General features: G+C 42.2%; 1 protein-coding gene across 1 annotated transcript in view; it reads left to right on the forward strand.

The window, feature by feature from the left end:
- Window positions 1–22125, forward strand: part of ITGA8 (integrin subunit alpha 8) — a 244324-nt gene that overhangs the window by 79164 nt on the left and 143035 nt on the right. Inside the window, exons 9-12 of the mRNA XM_073677424.1 lie at window positions 1737–1780; window positions 2895–2951; window positions 5148–5200; window positions 14814–15019. Of these exons, the coding sequence (XP_073533525.1) occupies window positions 1737–1780; window positions 2895–2951; window positions 5148–5200; window positions 14814–15019 (360 nt within the window). The remainder of the gene's footprint in view (window positions 1–1736; window positions 1781–2894; window positions 2952–5147; window positions 5201–14813; window positions 15020–22125) is intronic.

Here is a 22125-nt window from a genome sequence, read left to right on the forward strand (position 1 = left end):
CTAGTGAAAACTTCTTGATGAATCGGCGCCTTTGTTTTCAAACTTTGGATACTTCATAACTTTTTTTTTTTACTATTCCATCAGTTTTATAATGACGGTTTACAGTATGTTCCTATATTATCTTGTATCCAAGAATGATGCAGTTTCCGATTATAATTTTGCGTTTCTGTTCCCGACATCTGTTGGTTTCCAGTAACACTGAGCAGATACAGAAGTGTATCTGTATATATATATATATATATATATATATAAATATATATATACACATTACCTGTAGGCAGATTAGTCAGATGCTGGATCCCAGCAGAACGTAACCACAAGCCCTGATTATCACGCAGCATTATTGCCAGTTAGTGGTGTAATGTATATTGGTAATTAGAATCAGAAACGTTACTCTGTGGTTTCCCATATAAAGAGTCTCATACAGAAAGTAATAATATCTGTTATTGTGCTCTTCCTGGTCCAGATAGAAATCCAGATCTTTGCTGGAAATGTTGAGTCCTATATTATAATATTATATTAGTGATATATATATTTTTTTGCATTTTTTATTCATATATTTATTATATATATATATAAAATTATATTTATTATGTATTTTATATATTATTAATATAGTTTCTTTAACTTTCTTTTTTTTTTATATCAGTAAATATATATATTTTAAACGTTAGGACATATAAATAATAAATAGTAGGACGCGCTCACATCCCGGTCTTCATTCGCCTGTCTGCTGCGTCCTGTGATCGACTGAAGCACTCGGGGGACTGGAACAGGATGTCATCCGATGCATATCCAACTGCAGCCTTTTAAATCCGGACAGCTATTATTACACTGGCCACTAGAGGACACAAAATAAACCGACATTTCCTAATTTCTGAAGCTCACTTGTCAGCTTTACTGTATAGATTGAGACAATATCAGCAGAGTCATCTCATTATCATTAGAGGCAGATGTATTAATATCAGATAAATGCTCTATGGTACTGCAGTAACCAGAAAACGAAATAAGTATCTCTATGCACTTCTCATGTCACTCTATGTCTCCTGGAGAAGAGCTGTATTCCGTATCCTTGACTTTACTGTACAGACTGTGACAGAATGACCATAATTATCTTATCAGATGACAGTTCTGTTGAAACCAGAAAATAAGATAAGCCTTCACATGCATCTCTCATTCCACTCTCTGCGTCCTGGAGAGAAACTACACTCCGTATCTTCACACTTGAGCATACAAAATAAGCTGACAATTCCTGATTTCTGCAGTTCGTGTCAACTTTACTGTATAGACTGTGAAAGGATTCACAGAGTCTTCTCATTTTCACTAAAGTGTAATCTTTTGTTAATAACAGATGAAGACTGTTTGGTACACTAGAAACTAGGGAGCAAGATAAGTCTATGTATACAACCCTGCCACTCTCCGTCTCCGGTGGAAGAGCTATGCTCCATATTTTCCTATAATAGTCTATGGACACTTTTCTGCCCTTTAACTCCTGATGCCTGTAGCTTCCTGCATAAGTTTATGCCTCTGTACCAAGTGCTACATGTCATGTTTTTTGACTTTACTGAAAAGTTTTGGTCTCTTTGGTAGAATAAATGCTGGTGTATAACCAGCTAGATGTGATTTATAGGAAGCCCTGCCACTGCTTGCAGATGTCCATTCCTTATACTTTCACCATTGAATGCTATAGTCATTTCACTTCTTTATCTGCTGTTTTCATTTCTTTTTGTTGGCAGAGTTGGTGGCTGGAATCCCAAGAGGCGAGCAGAACTTTGGATATGTATGTATGATTGGTTCTTGTGATTATTTACTATTATTCTCAATTATTGAAGCTTTTTACTTATTTGTATGTATTATTATTTATATAGTTTATTATTAATTGTAGAATAATCAGTTCTAAAACGTTCTAGTATACTTGTGTTTTAACTCCTTACGGTTTTCAAGATCTCTTGTGTTTGCTGTCAGAGAGCAGCATAATATAGGGCAAGAGAATCTGATTCCAGTGATGTGTCACTTACTGGACTGCTTGGTTCACTGTTTTCTCTGCTTCAGATGCAACAGTGCTCAGAATGCGGAGTTGTGTATAACCCCGCCCACATCGCTGATTGGCAGCTTGCTGACAATGCACAGTGTACACCGATCAGTGGTGGGGGCGGGGTCACACAGATTAACTGGACTGGTCTGCATGTGAGATCTAGTCCTGCAGTGATAATCTCCTGCTGATAAAATACTGATTGTATTGAAACTACAACACACAGCCCAGTAAGTGACACATCGCTGGAATCAGGGTCTTGTTCTCTATATTATGCTGCTCTCAGAATAAATAGCAAAAACCTGCCGACAGATTCCCTTTAAAGGGGTTGATGGCTTTATAAACCTCTCTTTTGTAACAAACTGTGCAGCTCTGTAAGCAGCAGATGATCAGCTCAAAATCTTGAAAATGCTGAGAAATTGATATACATTGGTCATCTCTTATTGAATTTGGCTAATTTTACTCCAGTGCACCCCTCATCAAGACTGGAGTACAAGCGGACAGTCTCAATGAAGATTACGCTGGAGTAGGATGAACCAAATTTATTAAGAGATGTACTGAGGGAACACTTCTGTGCTTACTTACGACACTTTTATGATGAATTTGTCAGGTGCACTCGCCCATGCCACCTCCTGCCTTAGCTACAACCTTTTTTTTTCAAACGAAGGCAGAACTGTCCAAGATTGGTGTAAAAATGTCGGAAGTCGACATTTTTTGTGCAAGTAAATACGTGTTGTGCAAAATTTTTCAATATTTTAAGCAATTTTACACCAAAAAAACTAATCTGAATTCTTGATAAATGAACCTCAAAGTAAATTGACCCCATATTTCCAGACTGATGGACAAACATCTCTTTTTCCAGGTGACCATCATTGACTCTACGGAGATGACGTACATTCACAATTTCACAGGTGATCAGGTAATTTTACACATCATGGGGTTTTTGCTGAGCCTGTCATACACAGACAGATCATAAGCTTTTATCCATTGAACATATAAAATACTTGTTGAATAGTTTCATGATACTAGCATCAAAGGTCGAGTTGCAAATTTTGGGGTGCCGAGCCTGTTCGAATTAAGGGAGGCTGGTGAAAAATGTTATTTTTTTAGGATTCTGTATAGAGAAGGGGGAAGCTACAAGTTTTAGCAGGAATAAACATCCCAAACTGTCACAACTTGTACAGTCTTGAGTGACCCCTGGAAGAACTTTTTCTCTTTTCATTACCCCCTCACCAATCAGAGACACTTGTGAGGGTGAAACAAGAACTTTTCTTCTTGTTATCACCCCTGATCAATCAGAGACACTTGGGAGGGTGAAACAATAACTTTTCTTCTTGTTATTACCCCCTGATCAATCAGAGACACTTGGGAGAGTGAAACAAGAACTTTTCTTTTTTTATCACCCACTGATCAATCAGAGACACTTGGGAGGGTGAAATAAGAACTTTTCTTCTTGCTATCACTCCCTGATCAATCAGAGACACCTTGGAGCGTGAAACAAGAACTTTTCTTCTTTTTGTCACCCCCTGATCAATCAAACACACTTGGGAGGGTGAAACAAGAGCTTGTCTTCTTGTTATCACCCCCTTACCAATCAGTGACACCTGGCAGAGTGAAACAAGAACTTCTTTTCTTGTTATCACCGTCTTACCAATCAGAGACACTTGGGAGGGTGAAACAAGAACTTTTCTTCTTGTTATCACCCCCTGATCAATCAGAGACACCTTGGAGCGTGAAACAAGAACTTTTCTTTTTTTTTATCGCCCCCTGATCAATCAAAGACATTTGTGAGGGTGAAACAAGAACTTTTCTTCTTGTTATTACCCTCTTACCAATCAGAGACCATATGTGCTCACATTTAGGGGGGAGGGGATTTTGTACTGTGGGGCTAATATTTCATTTTTACATCTATTCGCAATGGCAGCTGATGTTCTGGATCTGTCCTACATGGATCCAATTCAAAGTACAATCCCCATAATTTAAAATGTTATATAAACGAAAAACAAAAGTGGAAAATGTTATAACATAGCCATGTAGGAAAAGAGGACCTTTCTATGGATTTTTTTTTTCATTTAAGCTGAGCACCTTCTCCTATTCCTGCTGCTCCAATAATTTTGGAACAGTTTTTTATTTTTCTTCTGTGCCTCCCCATTCCAAAGTGATGCCCTCTGGAAATAAAAATGCAAAAATTTCCTTTCGACCAACTGGGTGTGTACCACAGAACTTCCTGTGGGCATTTGATTTTTCTCCTTTGATGCTGTCCAATCAAAACATGGCTGCGCTGTCAGAAAAGCTCTGTGATCTACGCCCACTTGTATTTAGGGAAATTTTGCATCTTTATTTCTGGAGGGCATAACTTTGGAATGGAGGGGCTCAGAAGAAAAAGAAAAACTGTTCCATAATCAGATGAGCTGTGGCAATTGGAGGAAGTACTCAGTTTAAATTTAAAAAATCCAGTGTTCGGTCCTCTTTAAAAAAAGAAACCCATTGACATTATAAAAACAAGTGATAATATTATTTTTTCTTCTCCTAATAAAGATGGATAGTATAGACAATCCTTTACAATACTGTTTCCCCTGTCACAGCAGACAAGCGCTTCCTTTGTTTATCAGACATTTGTTGTGTTGCAAAAATGAGCAAAAATGACCTTAAGGAAAATACACGGCTGCCTGCTATGCATAACACAATCTGTGCCTCCATAATCTATGTCTTTATACAAAGGTAAAACACAAAAAAACAGCCAATGCAACCACAAAACCCAAATAAGTATAGAAAAAAAAGAGGTGTATGTCCCTTTAAGGAGGATTCCGATCGGAGTTCTGAGGAAGCATCGACCACATTAAATGTATCAGTGGTTCCTTATGTCAATATAGATGGAGGAACGTCTACCCATCCATCCTCCCATCTATGGGGTTAACCTGCCCTTGTTTACTGTAAGTCTTGGAAAGTGGCGTTTGAGGGTTCAGGTTCAACTCCCTGTTTAAATAATTCAGTGAGATATTGAAGATTTGCAGATTCTTGTCCCATTAAGACATTGTTTGATGTCAGAATGCTGATACATTCTCAGATATATACGAGGAGGGTTGAGCCATTGTTAAAACCTCTCTCTTTCCAGATGGCTTCGTACTTCGGATATACAGTCGCCGTGTCAGATGTAAACAATGACGGGTATGTTAACACTATCCTCCAATGTTTGGGCCACTCTTAATTACCACCATGAAGAACTGTGTTTTTACTCGATTTTGCCACTTCGCTGAATTTTCGTTTTTAAGACGACGCACGGGAGGGGGAGGAATCAATGTCTGACATGTATTTGGGGGTTAGATGTAAATATGCGGCTTAACTCTTATGGTTTCATGCTATGCCCTGTATTCTGCTAAATGTCAGAATTTCTTGCAGCTGAAGAATTGTCAGTGGGAAAGACTGCATAAAGGAGTGGTGGGAGTAGTCTGGGGGGGTTTTAAATAAAAAAAAAACAATTTTTTTTTTACAAAATCTGTTAGAACGTCAATGGTAGAGATGCCATATGTATATGTATATCTATATCTTTCTATATCTATTTATATCTCTCTATATCTATATCTATATATCTATATCTCTCTATATCTATATACCTACAGTACAGACCAAAAGTTTGGACACACCTTCTCACTTAAAGATTTTTCTGTATTTTCATGACTATGAAAATTGTACATTCACACTGAAGGCATCAAAACTATGAATTAACACATGTGGAATTATATACTTAACAAAAAAGTGTGAAACAACTGAAAATATGTCTTATATTCTAGGTTCTTCAAAGCAGCCACCTTTTGCTTTGATGACTGCTTTGCACACTCTTGGCATTCTCTTGTTGAGCTTCAAGAGGTAGTCACCGGAAATGGTCTTCCAACAATCTTGAAGGAGTTCCCAGAGATGCTTAGCACTTGTTGGCCCTTTTGCCTTCACTCTGCGGTCCAGCTCACCCCAAACCATCTTGATTGGGTTCAGGTCTGGTGACTGTGGAGGCCAGGTCATCTGACGTAACACCCCATCACTCTCCTTCTTGGTCAAATAGCCCTTACACAGCCTGGAGGTGTGTTTGGGGTCATTGTCCTGTTGAAAAATAAATGATGGTCCAACTAAACACAAACCGGATGGAATAACATGCCGCTGAAAGATGCTGTGGTAGCCATGCTGGCTCAGTATGCCTTCAATTTTGAATAAATCCCCAACAGTGTCACCAGCAAAGCACTCCCACACCATCACACCTCCTCCTCCATGCTTCACGGTGGGAACCAGGTATGTAGAGTCCATCCGTTCACCTTTTCTGCGTCACACAAAGACACGGTGGTTGGAACCAAAGATCTCAAATTTGGACTCATCAGACCAGAGCACAGATTTCCACTGGTCTAATGTCCATTCCTTGTGTTCTTTAGCCCAAACAAGTCTCTTCTGCTTGTTGCCTGTCCTTAGCAGTAGTTTCCTAGCAGCTATTTTACCATGAAGGCCTGCTGCGCAAAGTCTCCTCTTAACAGTTGTTGTAGAGATGTGTCTGCTGCTAGAACTCTGTGTGGCATTGACCTGGTCTCTAATCTGAGCTGCTGTTAACCTGCGATTTCTGAGGCTGGTGACTCGGATAAACTTATCCTCAGAAGCAGAGGTGACTCTTGGTCTTCCTTTCCTAGGGCGGTCCTCATGTGAGTCAGTTTCTTTGTAGCGCTTGATGGTTTTTGCAACTGCACTTGGGGACACTTTCAAAGTTTGCCCAATATTTCAGACTGACTGACCTTCATTTCTTAAAGTAATGATGGCCACTCATTTTTCTTTACTTAGCTGCTTTTTTCTTGCCATAATACAAATTCTAACAGTTTATTCAGTAGGACTATCAGCTGTGTATCCACCAGACTTCTGCACAACACAACTGATGGTCCCAACCCCATTTATAAGGCAAGAAATCCCACTTATTAAACCTGACAGGGCACACCTGTGAAGTGAAAACCATTTCCGGTGACTACCTCTTGAAGCTCATCAAGAGAATGCCAAGAGTGTGCAAAGCAGTCATCAAAGCAAAAGGTGGCTACTTTGAAGAACCTAGAATATAAGACATATTTTCAGTTGTTTCACACTTTTTTGTTAAGTATATAATTCCACATGTGTTAATTCATAGTTTTGATGCCTTCAGTGTGAATGTACAATTTTCATAGTCATGAAAATACAGAAAAATCTATAAATGAGAAGGTGTGTCCAAACTTTTGGTCTGTACTGTATACAGTTATATGAAAAAGTTTGGGCACCCCTATTAATCTTAAGCTTAATGTTTTATAAAAATTGGTGTTTTTGCAACAGCTATTTCAGTTTGATATATGTAATAACTGTTGGACACAGTAATGTTTCTGCCTTGAAATGAGGTTTATTGTACTAACAGAAAATGTGCAATCTGCATTCAAACAAAATTTGACAGGTGCATAAGTATGGGCACCTCACCAGAAAGTGACATTAATATTTAGTAGATCCTCCTTTTGCAAAAATAACAGCCTCTAGTCGCTTCCTGTAGCTTTTAATGAGTTCCTGGATCCTGGATGAAGGTATTTTTGACCATTTCTCTTTACAAAACAATTCCAGTTCAGTTAAGTTTAATGGTCGCCGAGCATGGACAGCCCTCTTCAAATGATCCCACATATGTTCAATGATATTCAGGTCTGGGGACTGGGATGGCCATTCCAGAACATTGTAATTGTTCCTCTGCATGAATGCCTGAGTAGATTTGGTGCGGTGTTTTGGATCATTGTCTTGCTGAAAGATCTATCCCCTGCGTAACTTCAACTTTATCACTGATTCTTGAACATTATTGTCAAGAATCTGGTGATACTGAGTGGAATCCATGCGTCCCTCAACTTTAACAAGATTCCCGATGCCGGCATTGGCCACACAGCCCCAAAGCATGATGGAACCTCCACCAAATTTTACTGTGGGTAGCCAGTGTTTTTCTTGGAATGCTGTGTTTTTTTGCCTCCATGCATAACGCCTTTTTGTATGACCAAACAACTCAATCTTGGTTTCATCAGTCCACAGGACCTTCTTCCAAAAAGAAATTGGCTTCTCCAAATGTGCTTTTGCATACCTCAGCCGACTCTGTTTGTGGCGTGCTTGCAGAAGCGGCTTCTTTCGCATTACTCTCCCATACAGCTTCTCCTTGTGCAAAGTGCGTTGTATAGTTGACCGATGCACAGTGACACCATCTGCAGCAAGTTGATGCTGCAGCTCTCTGGAGGTGGTCTGAGGATTGTCCTTGACTGATCTCACCATTCTTCTTCTCTGCCTTTCTGATGTTTTTCTTGGCCTGCCACTTCTGGCCTTAACAAGAACTGTCCCTGTGTTCTTCCATTTCCTTACTATGCTCCTCACAGTGGAAACTGACAGGTTAAATCTCTGAGACAGCTTTTTGTATCCTTCCCCTGAACAACTATGTTGAATAATCTTTGTTTTCAGATCATTTGACAGTTGTTTTGAGGAGCCCATGATGCCACTCTTCAGAGGAGATTCAAACAGGAGAACAACTTGCAAGTGGCCACTTTAAGTAGCTTTTCTCATGATTGCATACACCTGGCTATGAAGTTCAAAGCTCAATGAGGTTACAAAACCAAAAAAAGTGCTTTAGTAAGTCAGTAAAAAGTAGGTAGGAGTATTTAAAACAAGAAAATGATGAGGGTGCCCATACTTATGCACCTGTCAAATTTTGTTTGAATGCAGATTGCACATTTTCTGTTAGTACAATAAACCTCATTTCAAGGCAGAAACATTACTGTGTCCAACAGTTATTACATATATCAAACTGAAATAGCTGTTGCAAAAACACCAATTTTTAGAAAACATTAAGCTTAAGATTAATAGGGGTGCCCAAACTTTTTCATATAACTGTATCTCTACATCTATATCTCTATATCGCTCTATAGCTATATATCTATATCTCTCTATATCTATATATATATATCTATATCTCTACATCTATATCTCTCTATATCTCTACATCTATATCTCTCTCTATATATATATATACACTGCTCAAAAAAATAAAGGGAACACTCAAATAACACATCCTAGATCTGAATGAATGAAATCTTCTCATTGAATACTTTGTTCTGTACAAAGTTGAATGTGCTGACAGCAAAATCACACAAAAATCATCAATGGAAATCAAATTTATTAACCAATGGAGGCCTCGATTTGGAGTCACCCCCAAAATTAAAGTGGAAAAACACACTACAGGCTGATCCAACTTTGATGTAATGTCCTTAAAACAAGTCAAAATGAGGCTCAGTATTGTGTCTGGCCTCCACGTGCCTGTATGACCTCCCTACAACGCCTGGGCATTCTCCTGATGAGGTTGCGGATGGTCTCCTGTGGGATCTCCTCCCAGACCTGGACTAAAGCATCCACCAACTCCTGGAAGTCTGTGGTGCAACGTGACGTTGGTGGATGGAGCGAGACATGATGTCCCTGATGTGCTCAATCGGATTCAGGTCTGGGGAGCGGGCGGGCCAGTCCATAGCTTCAATGCCTTCATCTTGCAGGAACTGCTGACACACTTCTGCCACATGAGGTCTGGCATTGTCCTGCATTAGGAGGAACCCAGGGCCAACCGCACCAGCATATGGTCTCACAAGGGGTCTGAGGATCTCATCTCGGTACCTAATGGCAGTCAGGCTACCTCTGGCAAGCACATGGAGGGCTGTGCGGCCTTCCAAAGAAATGCCACCCCACACCATTACTGACCCACTGCCAAACCGGTCATGCTGAAGGATGTTGAAGGCAGCAGATCACTCTACATGGCGTCTCCAGACTCTGTCACGTCTGTCACATGTGCTCAGTGTGAACCTGCTTTCATCTGTGAAGAGCACAGGGCACCAGTGGCGACTTTGCCAATCAATCCTGGTGTTCTGTGGCAAATGCCAAGCGTCCTGCACGGTGTTGGGCTGTGAGCAAAACCCCCATCTGTGGACGTCAGGTCCTCATAACACCCTCATGGAGTCGGTTTCTAACTATTTGTGCAGTCACATGCACATTTGTGGCCTGCTGGAGGTCATTTTGCAGGGCTCTGGCAGTGCTCCTCCTGTTCCTCCTTGCACAAAGGAGGAGGAACGGTTTATACAGTTTATACAGTGTGAACCGTAAAAATTAAAACAAATAAAGCTATACTCACCCCCGAGGCCCCGGCGTGGCTGCAGCGCTCGTTCCTGTCTGGTTCCCGGCTGCCGGCATATCGCGAGACACAGCGGTGAAGGGCCTGCGGTCACATGACTGTGACGTCACCGTAGGTCCTCAAGCGATGCCGGCATTCAGAGAAAAGCCTTCGGAAAGGTGAGTATAAACTTTATTTGTTATTTTATTCTTTTTTTACAGGTACAATGGTACCCAGGTCTGGATGAGAGTCTCCTCTCCTCCAGAACTGGGTACCATCCGCACATAGAAACGCATAGAAGCCGCTTGTAGAAATGTACAGTCGCGGTTTCTATGTGTTTCAATGCAAGTCAATGGCGGGAGTTCCGCTGCGCTACCGCAAAATTAAATGACATGCTGCGGATTTTTGTACGCAGCATAAACGCTGCGGAAAAATCCGCAGCATGTGCATAGAACCTGCGGAATCCCCTTGGGGACCATGGGGTGCGGATTACCTAGCGTTTAACAAGCGTTTACGCTGCGGAAATTCCGCAGCATAAACGCTTGAAAAACACTACGTGGGCACCCAGCCTAAAGAGACTTCCTGTTTCTACATAGAGCAGAGAAAAGAGAAGAATTAACTGGGTAGAAAGGCAAAATGAGCAATTGTAAGTACACAGTGCTATATAATATGATGGGAGGAGGAGGAAGGCTTCTTTAAGAGGACATTAATTGTCTAGACAGTACAGGAAGGTTAGAAATTGCTCAAATCGTTCACAGTTGCACGTTGATCCACCAAAAGCAGTGCTCTCTCACAGTGCCATCCAAAGTGCCCTTTTACAGTTTCATCACAGTGCTCCCATTGATAACGCCAACTACATTACTGCCTTACAGTGCCCTTCTTATAATACCAGCCTTCCTTATAGTACCCCTATGAGCAATTCAGCCATATAGCCCATTTACAGTACTGGCAACAGTGTCATCTATTAGGGTTTTTCCTAACACACTTTTGTCCAATATACCCATTATAGTTGTTATATTAGGAAAAAAAATATCTGTCAAAAAAACTCAGATAATTTTATTTAATCATGAAAAAAACTTTTAAATAAATTCTTGGTAGGCTATAAGAGCTTTAAAGAGTACCAGTCACTTGCTATAATTTTGTAATTTGTTAACTTGTTGTAAATACTGTTGTCCTCCTGAATCTGGCAATGTTTTTCTTTTGCTCCTGCACCTCTCCGTTCCTGATATATGGCCCTCTCTTCCCTCTATATAAATGCCATTTTGTTATCAAAGTGGGTGTGGTCCTCAAAGATAAGGCCACAGAAGAGTTGAGAACCGCACCCACTTGCTTTACAAAGCTAGATTTATATACTAGATATAAAGGACCATATCTCAGGAACGGAGAGGCGCAGGAACATAAGAAAAACATTGCCGGATTCAGTAGAACAGCAGCCATTACTCTAGGTAATAAAAATACACATTTATGGCAAGTGACAGGTTCTCTTTAAGTATGAAATTCAATAGCCATATATAGTTTTTATCATTTTGTATACAGTATTCTCCTTTTCATCATGGAAACTTTTATTTGAAAGGCCAAAAAAGAAGAGAGAATTGAGTGCCGTGACGTTGCATATAATGAATGACTGCCTGTGTAGATATATTTACGTGTATACATTTGCAGGAGTTTATCATATTTTATTGCTGCATATAATGATCCATAATCAGTCATCAATCATAATTATATACTGTCCTGCAGATTCTAAACATTTACACAATGCATATGTTCGTGTCATATAATGTACACATCTGTGCTTATAATTGATATTTTTAGGAGCCTCAGATTCCATGCATCTCATGGTGGACTCGCAAAGTCGTGGAGGTTAATGTCCTGCATATTTACATACATTGCTTTCTATGCATCATGCAGATGGGAAAGTACAGTGTACAGTCAGATAATTGCGCACGGATTTGTCTTATTTGGATATGGCGAGAACTTCAGCCAACACTAATGCACCTGGGAATCGATATTTATGCGTAACTGATACCCATGGGACACTAATTTTGACTAATTAGGTTTAGAGGATAATAGGATGTCTGTACTTTAGTGGCCCCTAGAGAGTGGTAGCCCATTCCAGGTTGGTCTTGTCCTCAATTTAATGGATGGTGAGAATTTGTACAGGAAAGTAGTCTCCACCTGAGAGGATGTAAGAAATGGCATAGGGCTACCAGGACCTTCTGTCCCTGCTCAGGAGCGTATTAGTGTCAATTGATACTTGAAAGGGGCTAAAATTTTAATTTACTTAGTTATGAGGCTCCATTCACTGTGTACACAACTATACTATGGAAATGCATTATTTGATATGTCTCAAAGGGGTTGTCCAGGACTGAAATAGTGATGACCGTTTCTTGTTTTCGAACCCCAAAAAATCAACTGTTATCAGCTCTGGCGACAGCCTAATTTGAGCAGTTTACAAAGCTGGAACAGCACCACACTGTACACTGTGTAGGGGCTGTTCCAGCACTTGAATTGAAACTGAGGTGCAGCACCAAATTATTGTCACTATACTGTATATGGGGATGTGCTGTACTGACACTGGCTCCATGCAGTGTTTACATCTGGCCACTGCTGGATCTGACAACAGCTGATTGCTGCTGGGTGTCGGAAACCCCCCCCTCCATCAATCTGATATTGATGATGTATCCTATGGTTAGATCGAGATGTCTGTGTCACACAAGGTGTGGGAAAGACTTAGTGCAACAGAAAGGGAAGAGGGAAAGGGAGCCCAGACTAGGGAAAGGGGGGAGTGGAGATCTCCTGGCTGACAGACTATCACCCTGTCTCCCCTAACTGGGTCTTCACCAATCGCCGTACGTGTTCCTCGCCGTGTCTTTCCCTGGCATTTGGCTAAGTCTAGGGAAGGGATGAGATAAGCACTAGTCAATCCCCACTGACACTAAAGACAACAAGGGGGGACAAACAAAGGGGAATTGCTTCGCTTTAGATGACTCCAGACAACTGTGCACATGTCCTCAGCACCAGAGAGGAAGAAGTACTGCTCTTGCTCAAGCCTTCACAAGGAGTAATGAATATCGTGGTCACCTCCCTTTTGCACACAGCAGGTATTTATACACCCAGGCCAAGGTGTTAATTAGCCAGATGAAGGTAGCCGCTGGGTCCTAGGGACAGCCTCTAAAAAGATGTCTGCAATGCCAAACGTAGGGATCTCCTACAACCCGCTGCAGGGCGACTGTCTGTCACTTGTGACACAGCTGTGACAGTCTGTCCTGGACAACCTCTTTAATATATTCCTATACTCCTCAAATTATATTCTCCATAGCCAACCCTTATTTAAAGGGGAACTCTCACCACTTTTACCAGTTGAGTCCCTACACTTAGTAATACTGTCTAATCAGTAATGATGATGAATGGTAACCACCAGTTGTCAGATTATAAATTACAAGGAAGGAAAACAAAAGTTTAAAATTATTAGGAAGGATAACAGAGCGCAAAATTATTAGGAAGGATAACAGAGTGCAACATTATTAGGAAGGATAACAGAGTGCAACATTATTAGGAAGGATAACAGAGTGCAACATTATTAGGAAGGATAACAGAGTGCAATATTATTAGGAAGGATAACAGAGTACAATATTATTAGGAAGGATATCAGAGTGCAACATTATTAGGAAGGATAACAGAGTGCAATATTATTAGGAAAGATAACAGAGTACAATATTATTAGGAAGGATATCAGAGTGCAACATTATTAGGAGGGATAACAGAGTGCAATATTATTAGGAAAGATAACAGAGTGCAATATTATTAGGAAGGATAACAGAGTACAATATTATTAGGAAGGATATCAGAGTGCAACATTATTAGGAAGGATAACAGAGTGCAATATTATTAGGAAAGATAACAGAGTGCAATATTATTAGGAAGGATAACAGAGTGCAACATTATTAGGAAGGATAACAGAGTGCAATATTATTAGGAAAGATAACAGAGTGCAATATTATTAGGAAGGATAACAGTACAATATTATTAGGAAGGATATCAGAGTGCAATATTATTAGGAAGGATAACAAAGGGCAATATTATTAGGAAGGATAACAGAGTACAATATTATTAGGAAGGATAACAGAGTGCAACATTATTAGGAAGGATAACAGAGTGCAACATTATTAGGAAGGATAACAGAGTGCAACATTATTAGGACGGATAACAGAGTGCAAATTTACTAGGAAGTATAACAGAATGCTAAATTATTAGGAAGGCAAAAAAGGGAGCAAAATTATTAGGAAGGATAACAGAGCGCAGAATAATTAGAAAGGATAACCGAGCGCAGAATTATTAGGAAGGATAACAGAGTGCAAAATAAATAGGAAGGATAACACAATGCAATATTATTAGAGAGGATAACAGAGAGCAAAATTGTTAGTAAGGATCACCGAGTGGAAAATTAATAAGATGTATAACAAAGAGCAGAATTATTGAGAAGGATAAAAAGGTTCAAAAGCATGTCCACTTTAAGGAGCTATTCTCTAGAGAAAGTACTTGAGGAAATTGCTGATATACTGTATATGCAATATGTACCTGAAAAATATTTCTGAATGATTATAATCCTTCTTTGTGCAGTTTAGATGATGTCCTGGTGGGGGCACCACTGTACATGGACCGTGAATTTGAGAGTAACCCAAAGGAAGTGGGCCACGTTTACCTCTACTTGCAGGAGAGTCCTCTTATCTTCAAAGATGCTCAGTTACTGAAGGGGGTCGCAGTGTTTGGCAGATTTGGTAGCGCTATCGCAAATTTAGGTGATTTGAATCAGGATGGATACAACGGTAAGTTTCCTTTGTTCTGTTAAATGTTTAATGGATTATTTGTAATACTTATGGGATCTCAGATAAGAGTTGGAGTATCGCAGAACCATAATTGTGGGGAACTTGGATGTTGCATGTTCAGCAGAAATTATTTTTAAAATAGCTTAGACTGGTTAAAAAAAAATAAAAGAAGCAATACTCTGATCCCCGCATCTCCAGATCCAATCTATATCCTGGGCTCATTTCCAGTCACCGGAAATGTCAGGAAATACCTCTGAGCCAATCACTGACTTAGGCAGGTCACTATTGTGGCCAGTGATTGGCTGCCTTAAATGATCTCAAGTTGTAACCAATGAGCATTCAATGTGGTCCTGGTGAGTATATGACTAAGCAAAGGATTACTATTATCATCTGTTACCTAAATAGGCCATAAAATTAGCATTTTAAAGTTGTGTACATCCCCTTTAAAGAGAATGTGTCACCAGAAAATGACCTATTGTCTAAATTGGTTTTTTTTATATTAAATGTGTCTTTAAAAAAGTGTCAATGTTTTTGTATTACTTTCTCATATTACTACATATACAAAAACAAAATTAAAAATGTTGCAATTTTCACACTGACCACCATTCCTCATATTAGAGTCCTTTTTCCAGTTAGCAGTAGGGTTGAGTGAGTATGTTCTGTCCGAGTATGCTCGGGCCGAGCTCCGAGTATTTATAGCTGCTCAGCCAGGGGCGTACATAGGAATCATGGGGCCCCATAGCAGAAGCTCTAATTGCCCCCCCCCCAAAAAAAAATTAAATAATTGTCGGGGTCACCAAAGATCAGATCTCACAACTTTCCATCCTTTACATAGTAATTTTCCTCCTGCTGACGTCCTTGATCTCTCTTTCATTGCCCCATAAAGTGTGATGCCAATAAAAGGGCCCCCCAAACACAGTATGAAACCCTCATGGTGAATTCCTCCACATGCACAGTATAATGACCCTACTGTATCCCACCTCAACTCCCAGGGTAAAGTATGCTGACCCCAACACAGTATGATCCCGTAACTGTGATCCGCTAGAGAGTACATAATAAGGGAGGGTGTTATACATAATAAAAGAGGAAACTATATAACTAAGGATGGCGCTATACATAATAAGTGAGTACACTGTATACTAAGGGACTGTGCTATACATAATAAGGCTACATTCCTGCATCTGTGTGCAGTGTCGGTGTGCTGCTCTGTTTTACTGACACATTGAGCATGTCCTATTCTAATCCTCAAAATCGGATCAGAACAGGACATTCTCTGACCCTCACAGATCTCATTCTCAGATCCGTGATTTTCATGGATGAGTGAATGGATCTATAAAACTCTACAAGTCCGTGGACCATCCGATAAAAAAATCTGGCAGCACACGGACATTTCATACAAATGTGAGAATGCAGCCTAAGGGATTTTACAGATAACATTATCACTCCAAGCCACACAGTGCAGATACAGAATAATATTTACATCCAGGCACTTACCGCTGACGTCTCATTTGATCAGAGTCAGTTTCTGCTGTTTCTTCTCCATCTGGTCAGACCTTCATGTTGACATCTCCCAGCCACGACTCGTCTTGTCACGATGATCTCCAGCCTAGAAAATAACAAGGTCACATATATTGTATGCATACATGTGTCTCCCCCGCTCTACGTCCTCGAATACAGATATGTAACCCCCCCATTAATATACTATTAGCCACCTAGTAATGAAAATATAAAGTGATAAGCAGCACTGTGCCCCCCATTAACTATAATCTGCACCGGCCAGTAATATAAATTATTCAGTCTCTGTGACTCTCCCCAATTAACTGTAAGGCTATGTGCACACGGAAAACATACAAGGCTTCACAGTACAAGCAAAGTGAAACCCCCATCATTGCTCACTCCCAGCACCCCATCATTGCTCTCTCCCAGCACTCCATCATTGCTCTCTCCCAGCACCCCCGTCATTGCTCTCTCCCAGCACCCTCGTCATTGCTCTCTCCCAGCACCCCCATCATTACTCTCTCCCAGCACCCCCGTCATTGCTCTGTCCCAGCACCCCCGTCATTGCTCTGTCCCAGCACCCTCATCGTTGCTCTCTCCCAGCACCCCATCATTGCTCTCTCCCAGCATCCCCATCATTGCTCTCTCTCAGCACCCGCATCATTGCTCTCTCTCAGCACCCGCATCATTGCTCTGTCCCACTACCCCCATCATTGCTCTCTCCCAGCCCCCATCATTGCTCTGTCCCAGCACCCCCATCATTGCTCTGTCCCAGCACCCCCAATCATTGCTCTCTCCCAGCCCCCCATCATTGCTCTGTCCCAGCACCTCCATCATTGCTTCTCCCAGCACTCCCATCATTTCCTCTCAGCACCCCCATCATTACTGTCCCAGCACCTCCATCATTGCTGTCTCCCAGCCCCACATCATTACTCTCTCCCAGCCCCCCACCATTGCTCTGTCCCAGCACCCCCATCATTGCTCTCTCCCAGCACCCCCATCATTGCTCTCTCCCAGCAACACGTCATTGCTCTCCCCTTCCCCACCATCCCCATCATTGCTCTCCCCAGCCCTATCAGCCCCATTATTGCTCTTCCCAGCCCCATCAGCCCCATTATTGCTCTTCCCAGCCCCATTATTACTCTCCCCAGCCCCATCAGCCCCATTATTGCTCTCCCCAGCCCCATCATCCCATTATTCCTCTCCCCAGCCCCATCAACTTCATTATTCCTCTCCCCAGCCCCATCAGCCCCATTATTGCTCACCCGAGCCCCACTATCCCATCATTGCTCTCCCCAGCCCCACCATCCCCATCATTGCTCTCCCCAGCCCCATCATTCCTCTCCCTAGCCCCATCATCGCTCTCCCTAGCCCTACCATCCCATTATTCCTCTCCCCAGCCCCATCAACCCCATTATTCCTCTCCCCAGTCCCATCATTCCTCTCCCCAGCCCCATTATTGCTCTTCCCAGCCCCATTAGTCCCATTATTCCTATCCCAAGCCCCATAATTCCTCTCCCCAGCCCCATCAGCCCCATTATTGCTCTCCCCAGCCCCATCAACCCCATTATTACTCTCTACAGCCCCATCAGCCCCATTATTGCTCTCCCCAGCCCCATCAACTCCATTATTCCTCTCTCCAGCGCCATCAGCCCTCTCTCCAGCCCCAATATTTCTCTACCTCGCCCCATCATTGCTCTCCCAGTCCCATCAGCCCCATTATTGCTCTTCCCAGCCCAATCATTCCTCTCCCCAGCCCCACCATCCCACCATTGCTCTCCTCCCACCTCCCCTCCCCAGCATTTCAGTAAAAAAAAAAACAACAAAAAAAAAAACAACAACTTACCTCAGCTCGCTCCCCTGCAGCAGCATTCTCCTGGTTGCCGGCAGCTTTCTTCCTTACTCAGGCGCGCGCTGCATGATGACGTCATCAAGCTGCGCGCGCCTGGGTCAGGGAGGAAGCAGAGGACGAACCCTCCAGCTCCGCTGCTATTCTCCTCCTGACAGCAGCGGAGCTGCAGGGATCGCTCCCTGACCGCCGCGTGCAGAGACAGCTTCACCTTGCGGGCCCCTTGGTGCAGCTGCATGGTGGGGACTCAGCGCAGCTGTACCGGCGGCGGTATGTCCACCCCTGGACTGCTATGGGGCCCCCCTGGCTCACGGGCCCCATAGCTGTCGCGTGGTCTGCCGCCATTGGCGGTGCGCCACTGTGCTCAGCGATATGTTTGAATATGTTGATATGTTTGAAAGTGCTCCATGCTTCAGTACCCCCCTACATCTCCTCTCTTGTCTCAGTCTACCACCCTACACGTGCCCTCCGTTCTGAAAATGACTTAAAACTAAAATCCTCCATAATCCGAACTTCCCACTCCCGTCTCCAAGATTTCTCGCATGCTGCGCCAATTCTTTGGAATGCATTACCCAGGACAGTTCGATTAATTCCCAATACCCATAGTTTCAAGCGGACCCTAAAAACCCATTTCTTTAGACTGGCGTATCGCCTAAACACACTCTGTCTTTCCCAGTTTTCCCCCATATTAAAATCTTCTTCAACTTCAGGTTCATACCAACCATGCACTTAATAGCCTCTGTCAGGACGGTACACATACTGGCAGGCGACCAGTCCATGTATTATTATTTATCCTATTTAGTATATCAAGGCTGCATTATACAATATATGTACTTTCTACCTTTTGTGTCTCCCCCATTTCCTCATAGACTGTAAGCTTGTGAGCAGGGCCCTCACTCCTTTCAATATGAGATATGCTTATTCTGTATTATCTGTGTATGTCCCCCCTAAAATTTGTAAAGTGCTGCGGAATATGTTGGCGCTATAAAAATAAAAACTATTATTATTATTATTATAATCGTTCCCGTGTGCATGATTTGCGACTGTTTGACAGTTTTGTTAAATGTGAGGAATGTGTAAGAAATAGACATTCCTCACATGTAATAAAGCTGTCAAACAGTCGCAAATCATGCACACGGGAGCGATTCAAACATATCACCGAGCACGCTGTAACTACTTGGAGCTCGGCCCGAGCATACGGACAGAACATACTCGCTCAACACTTGTTAGCAGCAATAAACTGACTTACACCCAATCTTTTGCTTAGAAGTGTTATCTGTGCAAGCTCTAATCTGGGCAAAGGTCTGTGTGAAGAGAATTGGAGAAGGTGAGCTGTGATATCACCTATTGTGAATGGTGGCTCCTTTGCTATCTACTATATATAGAGGTGATATCAATCATTGTACAGGAGGAGGTGAGCTGTGATATCACCTATTGTGAATGGTGGATCCTGTGCTATCTAATGTATATAGAGGTGTTATCAGTCATTGTACAGGAGGAGGAGGAGGTGAGCTGTGACATCATCTATTGTGAATGGTGGATCCTGTGTTATCCACTGTATATAGAGGTGTTATCAGTCATTGTACAGGAGGGGGAGGAGGTTAGCTGTGAAATCAAATATAGTGAATGTTGGATTTCGTGTTTTGCTGTACAAATAAATGTTTGTTACCTTACATTGTAATCCTGTCTGTGATGATAATGAGCCTGCTGAAAAGTACTCTGTGCATAATAGGAAATATGATACTCGTATTGGACCAGTGTGAAACTTGCAAGATATCTGATGGAAATTAAAAAAACTATCTAATAAAAATAAATACATTTAACATGAAAATGTGATTTAATCACTAAGTCATTATGTGATGGCACCTTCCCTCTGTCCTGTAGCTATATTCTCCATTCTGTACAGTAGTGAATTCTATTTGTATCCCGCAGAGGTCAGGATTAGCATTTTGCTAGAAGCGATCTTTGTCTTCTCCAGCTCGCTGTGATCTGCGCTGCTCTCACTACTTGACCCTGCGCTCACTGCTGTCTGGGCCGCACAGCTTTCCACACTCCGGTCCACAGAGAGTCCCTTTATGAGGATAACCTCTCAATTAACCTCCATTTCTCTTCTGAAACTCGTCTGCGAGCTCCCTAATACATTCCACATTTACTGCACAGCTCGTCTAATTAGTGTCCCGTGTTCGGGGCTGGATCTTTCTCTTCCAAAATGCAGGGATTTATTATGGGGGTCCCAAGAGTGGAGGAATTTCTGCTGTCTCCAGCAATAATGTCGCTTTAGCAAAAAAGGAAAAAACAATCCTGTATTACAGTTTTGTCCTAATACCTAGGATTTTGGTAGGGGCTTAAAAATCAGGGGCACAAAAAAAATTGGTGGCACTCAGATTTCCCCAACAGTAATCTGATAATTATCTAACCCCAACAATACATGGCAGCCTGCAGGCTATATGGCATTACACCAGTCTGCACCAGAGACATGTTACTCGCAGGCTGTGGATAGATAGATAGATAGATAGATAGATAGATATGGGATAGATAGATAGATATATAGATAGATAATAGATAGATAGATATGGGATAGATAGATAGATGATAAATATGGGACAGATAGATAGATGAGAGATAGATAGATAGATGATAGATAGATACAGGGTCGGACTGGGGTGCCTAGGGCCCACCAGGGGAACTGACTCTAGGGGCCCACACTACAGCCCACCATAAACGGTTTTATTACTTGTTTTGCTTTTCTATAATGTACTATAATTACATGATTGGCCGCGCTGTGGAGCACCAAGCGGCAGGACTTTGTTCGAACAGTCATTCCGTACTGCCAGAGTCCCTTTAATGGTAACTTGTCACCTTGAAAAACGCTATTTATCTGCAGATATGGGGTTAATCTGCAGGTAAATAGGGTTTAAAGCCTGGTTAGACGGCTTAATGGAAAAGCGTTGGCTACACGGAGAAAATTACGTTTTATTCTCCCTGCCGCCACTCGCTTCCTGTCATAGGATCGGTGCAAGGAGGGAGACTTTACAGTCACCGCTAACTACAAAGTGAGGGTGCTGCAATAACGTCCGGCACCTGGATTGTGACACTTCCATGGAGCCCAACCTCAGGCTGAGCTTCATTGAACGACTAACATGGCAGCAGCACCTGGTAACTAGTGCTGAGCGAGAATGGTCAGATAAGGTGTGATCCCAGCATGCTCAGGTGTTATCCAGGTATCTTGTAGTGCTCTGCTAATATGCTCGAGTCCCCAGGGTAGCATGTTTTGCGGCAGTAGACAGACGCAACACAGGAATTGCCTGTTTGTTAGGTAATCCCTGCATATGTTGCTTCTGTCTACCGCCGCAAAACATGTTACCGCAGGGACTCGAGCATATTAGCAGAGCACTACAAGATACCTGGATAACACCCGAGCCTGCTGAGATAACACCTTGTCCGACCACGCTCACTCAGCACTACTGGCAACCCATCAGCAACCTGCAACTGCGTCACAGGGGGCAGAAGGGAGCAGGTGACTGCATGCACCGGCCATCGTGCTAGCTAAATGCCGCTGTCAGTGATTGACAAGGGCACTTAAATACTCAAAACAGCAGCAATCAAGGCGAGCTCTGATCACTGCTGTTACAGGCAGACGCCGGCTATGTAACACAGCCGACATCTGCCTGGTATGGAGCAGGCTCAGCTCCTGAACCCGCTCCATACAAGTACAACCCTATGGTTATGACAAGGTTAGCAAATTTCACTTGTCTGTTCC

The sequence above is a fragment of the Phyllobates terribilis genome, unplaced genomic scaffold (genome assembly GCF_046119375.1).
Source record: "Phyllobates terribilis strain yellow unplaced genomic scaffold, ASM4611937v1 Scaffold_4__5_contigs__length_816908805, whole genome shotgun sequence".
Lineage (NCBI taxonomy): Eukaryota > Metazoa > Chordata > Amphibia > Anura > Dendrobatidae > Phyllobates > Phyllobates terribilis.